The sequence below is a fragment of the Aythya fuligula genome, chromosome 3 (assembly GCF_009819795.1).
Source record: "Aythya fuligula isolate bAytFul2 chromosome 3, bAytFul2.pri, whole genome shotgun sequence".
Classification (NCBI taxonomy): domain Eukaryota; kingdom Metazoa; phylum Chordata; class Aves; order Anseriformes; family Anatidae; genus Aythya; species Aythya fuligula.
Genome location: NC_045561.1, coordinates 32,170,964 through 32,183,408, shown reverse-complemented (window position 1 = coordinate 32,183,408; position 12,445 = coordinate 32,170,964). Strand labels below are relative to the sequence as shown.

At 37.4% G+C, this 12,445-nt stretch overlaps 1 protein-coding gene across 5 annotated transcripts in view; it reads right to left on the bottom strand.

Moving 5' to 3' along the window:
- Positions 1 to 12,445, bottom strand: part of LTBP1 (latent transforming growth factor beta binding protein 1) — a 199,938-nt gene that overhangs the window by 41,587 nt on the left and 145,906 nt on the right. For all 5 annotated transcript variants that reach the window (XM_032185002.1, XM_032185001.1, XM_032185003.1 and 2 more), the window contains 3 exons: positions 10,118 to 10,240; positions 7,896 to 8,018; positions 3,256 to 3,378 (listed from right to left, as the gene is read on the bottom strand). In XM_032185002.1, coding sequence (XP_032040893.1) covers positions 3,256 to 3,378; positions 7,896 to 8,018; positions 10,118 to 10,240 — 369 coding nt within the window. The remainder of the gene's footprint in view (positions 1 to 3,255; positions 3,379 to 7,895; positions 8,019 to 10,117; positions 10,241 to 12,445) is intronic.

The window sequence follows — 12,445 nt, the reverse complement described above, 5'->3', positions numbered from 1 at the left end:
TTTTTTTTTTTTTTTTTTTTTTTCTTATGGGGAGTGGTCCCAAAAGTTTGGTATATAAGAGTTCATAATCATTGTTCTTTTTCTGGAATTTAGAAAGCATTTTCCAAATACTGCCTTTCAAACTTACTTTTTATCTAAAAACCAAGAATTTCTTTCTGATTGATGTTTTCTTACCAACAGAACCTGCCATCAGAACTCAAAGATTACATACATTCATTCTTTTTTTTTTTCAAGACATACATTCACAAGAATTGTAAAAAATAAAATAAATAGAATAAAATTGTACCTGTGGCATTTTGCTTTACTGAAACCTTTAAGAAGTTTTCAGTATCATGCTGAGATCAAACAAAAACTTAGAAAAAAAATACTTGAGATGTTTTCATCCATCGTAACAGATAGAATTTCTTACTCTTAACTGTGTCTTTTATTGCTTAAATTTCCAGCCATCTTTAGAGTCATGCAAAATGCATCAAAGTAGACAATAATTTTGATAGTCTAGATAAACTACAATTTCGGCACTATTATTTCAAGTCCCATAATGCCATTATAGAATTTTCTTTAAATGCAGACTGATTGTATCTTGTGTATATAAACCTTCTAGGCCAGTGTCCTGAAGGCACTGTGCATGTGGAAAGAACAAATGCAGCCTGGGGAAGGTAATATCTGTAAAAGGTGCTAAGGGAAAAGTCAGTGTGCTGCATTTCACACAACACCTACATATATGAAGTCTTCTATGAAATCAAGGCAATTGTAGACCAATGGCATACTCTGTGAAGCTCTTTGAAGGTGTCCAAGACAGGTAAGTTTGGAGATCAGCAAAGACAAGTGCAGTACAGTACCTTCTCAGCATGCACACTGTTCTCGAAACTAAGCTGTCAGTGTTTTAAAACTGCCAGAAAAATACTGGAAACCAGAAGAGCTGATTACACAAGGGTAGAATGACATTTAAGAGACGGGAAAACAAAATTAATAATGTCAGGGAAATAGAGTTTAATTTGTCTGAAAGAGAACACTACACACTTTATGATATTTTGGATTCTTTTCAGCTTTGCTCCTAACCAAAATACATGTTCTTAATTTCTAGCCTAAATTTTAGTCCAGATTCAACTTTGCAGACACTCATTGTGATAAATTTGGCAGTTTAATTCAAGAGTTCTCTACTTTCAATTATGATTTCTTTTGATGGTAAGAACACTATAATTAAATCTCCCCTAATTTTTCTTTACCAAAATACACAGCTTAAAATTATTCAATCCTTTCTCTTCCAGGCCATCATCTTTTTTGAGTTCCTCTCTGAACTCTTTTCAACTGAGCAGCATCCATTTTGAATTTTGGGCTACTAAATGTCCAAGTACAACCATGTGCCAAGAGCAGCTGCATAAGTGCAAAATAGAGGTAAAAAAACCTTGCATACTTCTTATGTATATTATGCTTTTTCTATCTTCCAGACAGTGCATTAGTCCTACTGGCCACAGGGTTGCACTGGAAGCTCATGTTTAGCTACCTATCTCTGACCCCTAAATCCTTTTCAATCACTGTGTCCCAGAAGGAAACCCACTATCCTACACATGTGATTGAGATTCCTTCTTCAACATGTAACTGGCTGTATTAAAATATATATTGTTTGCTCATACCCAGTTTACAATGTGTTCAAGATCACTCTGCACTAGTGGCCTATTATCTTCATCTTTTACCACACCCCTAATCTCTCCACACAAATTCTGTCAAAAATGTTTCTGTTTTTTTTTTCTTACTATTACAGAATTCTGATATAAGAATTAACTTTCAGTCATTTAAAGATGTCTCTGTTTCACTGCTGTGTGAAGCATTTTGAAGCAAACTACTGAAGCAAAACAGTCATAATTTGCAATGTAAATATGGCTAGTTTTGTCCAGTCCAAAATACAGGACAATAAAAATATATTCAAGATTTCATTCTCTGACTAATGAAAATTCTACTAGTAGATCTTGTAACAGCTCAACAACAGGTAGCTTACACAGTAATAATCCTCTAAACATATTCAATTCTGTTAGTCACAGACCTCCCTTTATATTCTTTCATGGTGTCCAGCTCTGCTATTCTAACTTGTCTGTATTCATTGTATCAGCTCCCCCTTTCTTCCATTTGTTCTGATACTCATTTGGCTACTGTTCAAGTGGTTTCACACACCTTCTACAACAAATTCTTATTTTTCAACATTCATGGTCTTTTTTCTCAAGTGTGGCATTACCTGAAATGATTTCCAATATTAATTCACATTTTTCTGTTTACAATACTTGTCTACCCCTTAGCTGGCTCCTAAGTGCTTTCAGTTTTGTGATATTCATTCATGTAGCCTATATACTTCTCCTTAACATAGTGGAGTGAAGAGAATTAGATGGTAGGAAAGCTGGCACTGATTTATAGCTTGTGGTCAATTCCCCTTTATCTGCTAAAGCAAAATCTAATACAGTACTTCTCTATGTTGAATGCAATGTTTTCAGCATTAGAAAGCAGTCACATGTAATACTTAGAAGTTTTGCAAGGAATTTACTGTTGGTTGCATAAGATCTTCAACAAAGATTAGTTGGAATGTAGTCTCTCAGCTCAAGTCTAAACTGTGCATGAGAGGAGCCAAAGCAAAGTCCAAACTCCTGGTCCTCCAATCATTTAGAGCATGAACATGGTACCACTTTCCAGCTCTGAGACCATTTCTTGTCTCATAAAAATGGATAGTAAAAGGGAGTGCTGAGGCATGCCTGGGTGTTGTGCCAACACAGAGATAGGATTCTTCAGACCCAAAAGTTGGGAAGTACTTTTTCTGGATTTGGCAGTGTTGGCTTAGCCTCAGGTAACACATTCTCTTCCTCCCCATTCTCCACAAAGTACTGCAAAATGTTTTAGAGATGACAGAGAGATGACCTAACATGACCTGAGAATAGCTATAATGCTTTGTTATGACATCAGTTCACAAATATACAAGGTACTGTCAAAATAAATGCTACCAGGATTTGGGAAAATGCAGTACTGAATCTCTGTGAGTGCTAACATAGATTTTCTTTCGTGTTATGAAGGCTGAAATTTAAGCCTCTTGAACTAATCTCTCAACTTATATTTAGAGACAATGATATTAAGTGAGAAGAGTAAGAAAGTACTACCAATCATAAATAAAATGAGTTTCTCCTCATTATCATGATCTGTGACCTTCACAAGTTATGATTATAAACTTGCATACTTATAAAAATGATCCTGGCATTTTTAATAGCTATTTCATACCTTGACATCCCCTATTTGCTATCTGCTGGAAGCCATCTGGACAAGTGCATTTGTAAGACCCATCAGTATTCATGCAGTTTCCTCGAAGGCATACATCACTGTCTTGAAGGCATTCATCAATATCTGAAATAAAAATGTAACTGAATAATCAAATGATGTAAAAACTGATGAATTTTTTAAGTGATACTTCAATACTAATGTAGCAACTTGAAGCTACAGTGTCCTCTAATAACTACGTGAGGATGTCCTCTTAATTTCTTTCAGCATATTATCAGACTTCTTGTATTTCTAGAAAGCTTTAAAATTTGAGTTTGTGGATCATTTCTTCTTAGCAAGCATATTGAATGTGTGTCATTTTAACTCTAATGAAAAATATCATAACAGACCTTTATATCAATCTCTACCTTACTATAATGGTGACTGTGGCATTACAGTAGTACAATTATCAAGAAAAGCCAACCAGCTGTGTTTGTCTTCCAAGAAAGACACAAAAAATGCCTACTGATACAAACTTGTATTTTGAAAGATGTATCTTCAGACATGTTTAGACCACTGCACAAAGTTCCCTGAGCCTGAACTGACCTGACTCAGATGTTGTCTAGAGCATGTGCAAGCCCAGGCATAGCTGGTGTGCCACACCAGACAAGACATGCCTATGGAGACTACTCACAAGAGAGCCACGTGGACAGAAGGCTTGTAGCACACAGACCACACTGTGTGTACAGCTGTGCTAATGATTGTTTTCTCAGAGGCAGTTTATGTGATGCAATACAGCTATTTTGCAGGCTTAGCAGCTTCATTACAAAGCTGAATAGTTGATTTTGCGTAGTACTGCACCTAAGCCATTAATCCAGACAAAGAGCCAGGGCATGCAGGGTCCAGCTCCCAGCTGCCTATCCACCACATTCCCAGTGCCAAGTCCTCAGTCTATAGACTGCCCTAGTGTCTTGACGTTGATGGGGTAAACATGACACATAGCTGGGAAAGATTCAAGACAGAAGCTAGATACAAAACAACCAATTATTTCAAGAACATATTGGCATACTGGATATTGGCATTGTCTTTACCAAAAGTCTTTTCTTTCCATTACCTTTCAAAGGCAATGGCAGCCCAAGAGAGAAAACAGAGCACAGGTACAGAATTAACTCAGCAACTGCCTACATTCCAGTGATTTTACATGGTTTTGTTTCACTACAACTAAAGATCACAAAGTACTTCATGACTGGGTCTCTGTTTTTAAAAGCAAACAGAAAATAGAAGAAAAATCTCAGAAGTAACTTGCGCCTTTCTCCTCAGTGATCTACCTTGTAATCAGTCGAGTCTATTGCTTTGATGGGCCAGAGTTTCTCCTGAAAAAACTGACAAAGAGTTTTTCCACTGCCTTGGAATATTCTGACTTCTTAACCACAGATTTGATATAACTAGAATTGCAACCTTTTCATGCATTTCAGGAATAATAACAATTGTAATTAAAAAAACAGGACATGACCTCATTTCTACATTTCTCTCTGGAAGGCCTACACTGTACATCAAAGTGCAACTATCCTTGGGATTTAATCTATTTGATTAAAATAAGAAATAGTGATTGCTTTCTTACATATATGAATGTTATTGCAGATAAAACTGCACTTAATACTGACAAAATTGTGACCTTTTGATAACCACATGTTTTATAATCATTTTCAACTGAGAAATAAATTGTGGTTTATTTGAAAAACAGCAATTAATTTTGACTGGGAGCATGAGAAAAAAATTAACGACTCCCCTGCGCCGAGTTAATGCCAAGCCTCACAACAAGAAGGCGTTTTCTGCCAAATTCAGTCAAAATTCATTATTTTCCATATAGGACAAAAACCTCCCTTTCTCTGATGGAACTCTTCACAGCTCCTATGGTTACTGCACAAGAATCTCGAGGAAAAGCAGAGACACTAAGTCATTCTTGAAGTGTTCAGTACTTTCTATCACCCTTCACAGGTATACATATAGAGCATTTGGGCTAGCAAAATCTCTGAAGGCTGCTAGGACAGCCCAAGTTCTTTGAGATGTACAGTCTACATGTAAGTTCAGATAGCGCATACACATATTTCTGAAGGTGAAGAAAATCAGAAGAGGTGAACTTACAGCAGATAAAGCATTCTTACAGAGAGCAGAACTAGCATGGTGTGTTCACACTTGGTTTCCAAGGTGCAAAAAGCAGTCCATAATGTCATGTACTTCAGAAAATATTGAAGGGATATAGTGCAAGTACTGAAGAATTTCTTCTATTTCAAGATATGGACAGATTTTGTTGAGATTTTTTAATACTTATGAAAATCTAAAGCAAACAAATTGTCTCTGCAGAAATTAACCACTTTGTCACTGGATGGAGCAGCTGTAGACTTTGTTACAGACTCTTGTGAATGAGACAAAGGCTGTGGGGTAAGGGAACAGCTTTACCTGTTTTCCCTGTATGATCCAATTCCTCCTCTTTTGCCTTGAGAGCTTCTGAAATTGTTTTTTCTTGAAAATTGCCCTTGAATTGGAACAAGGAAGAGATGAAGATAAAGTAAAGCATGGACCTCTCCTGTCAGCCCACATCACAGTAATGGAAAGCAGCAACAGTTACTGTGACTTCCCGGGCTGTATGAAATGTGCCAAAGCAGACTGAAGAGAAGTTCTGGAAACTATGATGGATTTACATTAATTTCTATATTTCATTTGCTCTTCCTCACTATAAGATGGTTTAACTAACAATTTTCCAAGCTCACACTCTTTTGACAGCATTTACTAGTTCAAAATCTTTCTCTGCAGACTTAGTGGTTTGTAAGGCCTCTTGCTGAAGCAATTTAAATGCTTGAAATGGTTATGCGTCCCTCGCTCCCATCCTATCCCTCTCAGCTATGCACAAAGGAAATAAAGAAGACTGTTTCTTGCCGAAGGCTGACAGGCTAAAAAGTCATAAATTAAACTGAAGCAATAAAAAATAACCATCACACATCAGGGATAAAGAAAGTCTAACAGAAGAACAGCGAAGTACTAGCACAAGCTGTTTGAAGAAATATTTGGAATCTCATCTGTTGAAGTCTGTTAAGAGGAGATGAGATGAGTATCTGTCAGGAATGACACCACACAGTCTGTTCTGTCTTTAGGAGGCAGGCTTGACCTTGATTGGACCAAGAATCTTTGATTCTTGACAGTGTATCTCCGCATCTGTCACAATTCACGAACATGTGAAGCCAAGCAAAAACAAAATTCTTTGACACAAGTTTCTAGTGCCTTGCATCGTCAGCCACATTTCTTGAAGCTGATGCAAGTGATACTGGTATTCACCAGGAATGCTGAGATGATCTTAAGTTCTTCTGTAACTATATTCTCCAAACAGATCAGTACCGAAGAGATTATAAGATATCCTTATTGCCTCATTGGTGAGTACTTCAAGATATGTTGTCACTCATTAAATGTGGACAATCCCATACCATCAGCACTGATAAAGTCTGGTCTGATATCACAGGTTTGTCTTGAGAAGACAGCACTGTGTCACAGCTTGGGGGAATTGCTCTTTTGCCTGAATCAATTGAAGAGGAGGATTCCTGACATATTGCTCTGGGTGAGAGGGTGATCATGCACGCAGCACTCCTGTTAGGTTATCTCCTAGAGTGCTGTGTGCATGATAACCTAACAGCAGAACACACAGTGGGGAGAACAACAGTAAGGAGTTCTGTCTTTTCCATGGTATTAGCAGCTACAGAAAGCACACCAGAGACCAGAAAGTTTATTTATGCTAATACCACACCTACAGTAACAGCCTAATTGAGAGTTTTTTCCTCTAGGGTGGGAGATAAGGAAACACCTGAGGTAGAATAGTTTCTGGAGCTCACTTATGAGAAACCTCACATGCTCAGGATTGACTGTGAGTAGCGCAGCAAAAGGCTATATGACATGATATGATACAACAATGGAGAAAAGGGAGCAGGTTTGAAATAATTCATTAGAAAAAAGTATCTGCTTGCCAATTACTGGACATTAAGCTGTTCTACTTGAGAGATAATAGAATGTGGCTGTTTAGTATAACATAGCATTTCTCCCTAAATTTGGTATAGATCTTTCACCTCTTTTGTTTTTAAAAACTCAGTACACAGATTGCTTTCTGAGACACTTAAAGCTGTGAGCTCCACCAGATCCCCTCAAAGCTCATCTTATACTGCGTATTTTCTCTTGCCAGTGCACATGGGGGATTCAAGCTTCCCCAAACCAGCTGAATAAGTTTTCTCTTAGCAGGATCCCGTATGAACAGAGTATGCTGGCAGAAGCTTTTGTAATACAGAACCAACGTAGAGCTCTGCAACAGAATTTGAGCAACAAGATTTGGAAAAGCTTAAGTGTTTTGGGTAACAATGTCAACTGCTCTTTCAGTCTTACTGTTGGGAAATACACATGCTGATTTCTTGTATGTGAAAAGATGACAGGCACTATTTCTAAGAAACAATAAATATGTGGCTGTGCAGGAGGGGACTGTTAAACAATTCAGAGTAAGGTTCTGCAAAAGAAAGAGGAGCAATATGTCTTTCTACCCCAGTTGCAAAAGACTTCACGCCTACAGCTGAAATACACAAGATCTTATTGAAAAAGAATGAATCAGTAGCTTAAGTCCACAAGCTTACCTTCACACTGATCTCCAGTAGAAGATAATGTGTAACCTTGGTTACAAACACATCTAAAAGACCCTTCTGTGTTCCTGCAGTGCCCATTCACACAAAGTGATCTGTGCTGGCATTCATCTATATCTGTAGCAGAAAAGACAGTGATAATATAACACATCTGAAAATACAGATTACTGAGCAAATAGTGCAAAAAACGTATTTGAACAAAACAGGGAAGGAGAGTGTCAATATGAAGTACTGTTTCTCTTGGTCTTATATTTATTAACAAATGCAGACAGTCAACATAATGCGTAAAAATATATGAAATTGCAGATTGGCTGTTTTCCTCAAGGTGACTGCATTCACAATTCGCTCCCATAGCGTCAATATCCATCAATACACAAACAGGTACCCACAGACAGACACACTGCTTGTGAATTCTTTTTGTTTCTCCGTATCTGGCAAAGGTAACAAGCTAGCTGCTCCAGTGAGTCAGCAAAACCCACAAAATACTTTCCAGCAGGATCACCAGCTTTTAACAGGGTATGGTTTTCAGATACACACTGACAGGCTGTTCTCCTATTCAGCTGTACATTGACTCTCCTTTAAATACTCGCCTTGTAACAGTATTAATCCTCTAAGTATAGGGAAACGTCTCTTTGCTTCCACAACTACTGTTAATCCCTCAGTGCTTCAGTTCTCATAAACCGGGGTCAGCCTGGGTTACCAGATGGACTTGAACACTGAACTTAAATTTTCATATGAAAATGTCAAAATAGTGGAGGGGAGCAGCACTTTGAATTCAGAACACAGCACATCCTCTATGAGCTAGGAAACCTGTTTTCACTCTCTTACTTATAAAAAGTTTGTGAAGAAACTGTAATTAAATCTATATGGCAGGTTGTTAGTCACTTCTAGGATTTAGGCACGGCTGCATGTTGTTCTGAAAATATACTGCAATTCAAACAGGAGAAAGTTACTCAGTGAGTTTTTTCTGGTCTGTGTTATGGCTATGTAGTCTGACCTCTTGAATAATGGTCCCTTGTGACCAGAGAAGTTTTGAATTTAAGGATCACCGAATTCTGTGGGGCTGCATGAGGTATCTGGGCACGTGTACGGATCCTGACTTTAGAAGGGTGCACTTTAAGAAGAACTGTCTGCACATGCCAGCACAGTTTGGCAAAGGCTCTTTTCCATGAAAGGCTCAGAGGAAGCAGTCAAACTTTGTCTACATACTTTCCCCAAGACTGGTCTGCTCTGTGTCCTGGACAGCACATTTAACTCACTCAAGCCACTTAATGTACAGTGATGTTTTGTTTCAAATTTCCTGACAAAGTTAAACGAATGATTATTTAGTTTTATTGTATTATTTTAGCTCTCAGAAGGCTGAATGTGTTTAGTGCTATATGCAGACACTTATGGGAAGGGAATATAAAGAAGAAAAACAGCTGAAAAGAAACTCAGGTTTCTGTGTGCTTCCGCAGCTTGGAGACATTATCCCAGATTTTCACTTCTGGTGGACAGGTTGCAAGGAGTCCCTAATGCCTGCTGTTCAAGGAGGAGAGAGATACTCATACTTCATATATGCACTCTGTGCTCTCTCTCAGATTGCTGTGCTCTGGCTCCATAGCCAATTTTGTTCCACTGGACCAGTACCGATGGGAATTTTATATGTGGAAGAAATGCAGGACCTGACACGCTGGAGATGTATCTCCAATGCAGGTACTTGTTCATAGAAATATGATACCACACTCATTTTCTACTAAGTATCTTGCTTGAAAAGCAGCAATACCAAAGCAGGCATCAGCTCAGCATTTAACTGACACTACTGAGTTCCAAGAGAACGTAGCCTGGGTTTTGTGATTTCACTCCCTCACATGAAAGAAAAAAAGATGAAAAGAAATGCAAATGCCACACTAAAAGGTTAAGACAGCAAAAGCCACTGTCTCCAAACCTCGAAAATGACAGAAATGTCAAGCATTTTGCAGAAATTCCAATCAAGTAACATAAATATTACTAAACATTGTTGATTGGCTTTATAACCCCAGATGTTTTATAACAAATCACAAAATGTATAATGTGACTATGTAAGCCATAAAATAGAAAAACACATTCTTCTTACATTTTTGGTAATTTAGCCTCAGTGTTGTACTTTTGTTGTCTCCACGAGGAAGAATACTATTAGATGAGAAATGTTATCTAGAAGTGCAACCTTACAGAATTTTAATCATATTCCTTCCTACCTTCACACTGATCCTCTGATGCAGAGAGTTTGAAACCTTGGCCACAAATACATCTGAAAGACCCCTCAGTATTTTCACAACGTCCATGTGTACAGAGATTGCCATACTGACATTCATTTATATCTGTGAATACAAACAAAGCATAAATGTATAATTAACTTGGTTACAAATATCTCTCAGGTGGGTGTGGGAACTGATTCAAGTTCTGTCATAAGCATAATTACAACCAGCTTTCCTGTCTTTTTGGCCTTGTCAATCCCGCAGCAATTCTGATTAAAAAAAAAAAAAAAGAAGAGAAATAAGGATTTGAATTTGAGCTGGCCTGTGCTCAAAGTATACTCACAACCCACATGACTAAAACAATGCTTTAATCCTAGTACTGTAGTTCAGGTTAACAAATCTCGTTTTTTTTTTTTTTTTTTTTAATAGTGTTTGTACTATGAACTGTGTGTCTACATCATCCTTACTTAAATAAGATCATTTTTGCCCAAATGGCTTAAACCACTGTGAGAAAAGAGATAGAAAGAGTAGAGTAGAGTAAAAAAGAGGTCAGCACGTGCTGGCACACTCATTCTTGCATTGCATAGATTTACTCTTAGGAAGTATACGTAACTACGACAAAAGCACAAGCAGCTGCCAATACCTTGTAACCATCATCACTAATCCTTCTGCTATTGCAAGAAACAATCCAGATAACCCCAGATGCAAACACAGCTCAAGCTGGCAGGGCTGTGTTGGAAACCGTTCTCACCAAAATCACTTTTGAAACATTTGCTCGTCACAGCTCCCACCTGCTGCCTCTGCTCATTTACCTGGAGTGAGGGAACAGGAAGGTTCTCCTTGGAGCAAGTTCTGAACTCAACCACACTTCTCTGCTGTTGAATTTTTGCTGTTTTTTAAAGCTAGGTCAATTAACGTACAACACTTAAGAGTTCTCCAGTGCATAGATAAAGAGCATATACAAAACATGCGCATGTTGCACATTACTTGACAATGTTTTTGAAATTCACTTAAGGGAGGCAGGTTCTAAAAGACATAGCTAACACATGAGGAATTTCAAGAGGATTTCTGTACTTCATGCAGATCACTTGTAAGGCTAGTCTATACAGGCAACAAAGAACTCAACTAAGACTTTATAACTAAAGTTTTAGAAGCAAAACCTCTCAATTCAGTTGCAAGCCAACCTTTATTCACAGGCAGATTCAAAAAGAACTTTTGTTTTCCCTTTTAACTATTGCACAGATGCATTTTCATCTTTCTCTGAAAGGAGAATATTAACTAGATGGACCACTCCGTTTAGTCAACATGAAAATTGCTGTGTTACTACTTAATCATTTCCAGGTATTCCTTCTGAATGCAATTTGTAGAAAAGGACAAACAAACAATAAAAACAGATAAATAACAACTTTCTTATAAACCCAGGCAGAATTAATTCAGAATTCTAAACTAATTTGAGGGTATAGCTAACAGGAAGCAGGTGCCCCTGCTTCTATGAAAAAAGCCCCTGCTTCTATGAAAAAAAAAAAAAAAAAAGTATTTTTTCAGCTCTACTGAGACAGAAAAAAATTAAACCTTATTTGCTTTTATGTCAGAAATCATATTACTTTCAATTATACTGTCTTTTGCCACCACAAAGCACACAAAATCTGTCAACATAAAGTAAAACAACTGATTGAGGCACTCAAGCTATTTAGACAGCTGCAGAACAGGGAGAGATGGAAAGATTAAAAACCTTTAATTCATCTCATAGCTCTTATTAGCTATTCTGAATATCTGCAGCGAGTATTTTCCTTACATTTATTTACCACTCATAGCTCTCCACATGGTACTGTATAACCTGACTTTTGACAAAGCCCATCCATGCTCAGACATAAATGAAACCACCATTATTATCCATATTTCAAATGATCTGCCTCTGTCAATAAAGCCCCTTTGTTAGAGGCTGTCTAAGAATACGAAGTGGCCTCCACCCTGATGACAGCACAGATCTGCAGGTCTTCTGCTATGGCAGTTCAGTAGGCAATACTACTTCCATCCTTCTGCAAGACTAATTTCTAAGACTCCTTCCTACCATTTCAAAATGACCTCACTGAACAAAATGGAAAACACAGAGCACCTAACTCAGCAGTTAGGCACACAAACTAATAACAAACCTGCTTCTTACAGATTGCTTGTCACCTGCTTTTCTCAAAGCTACTTGAAAACAAAGTTTATATATATATAATATATATATAATATATATATATATATATATAATATAATATAATATATATATAATATATATATATATATATAACAAAGTTTTCAAGTATATATTCAAGTATATAA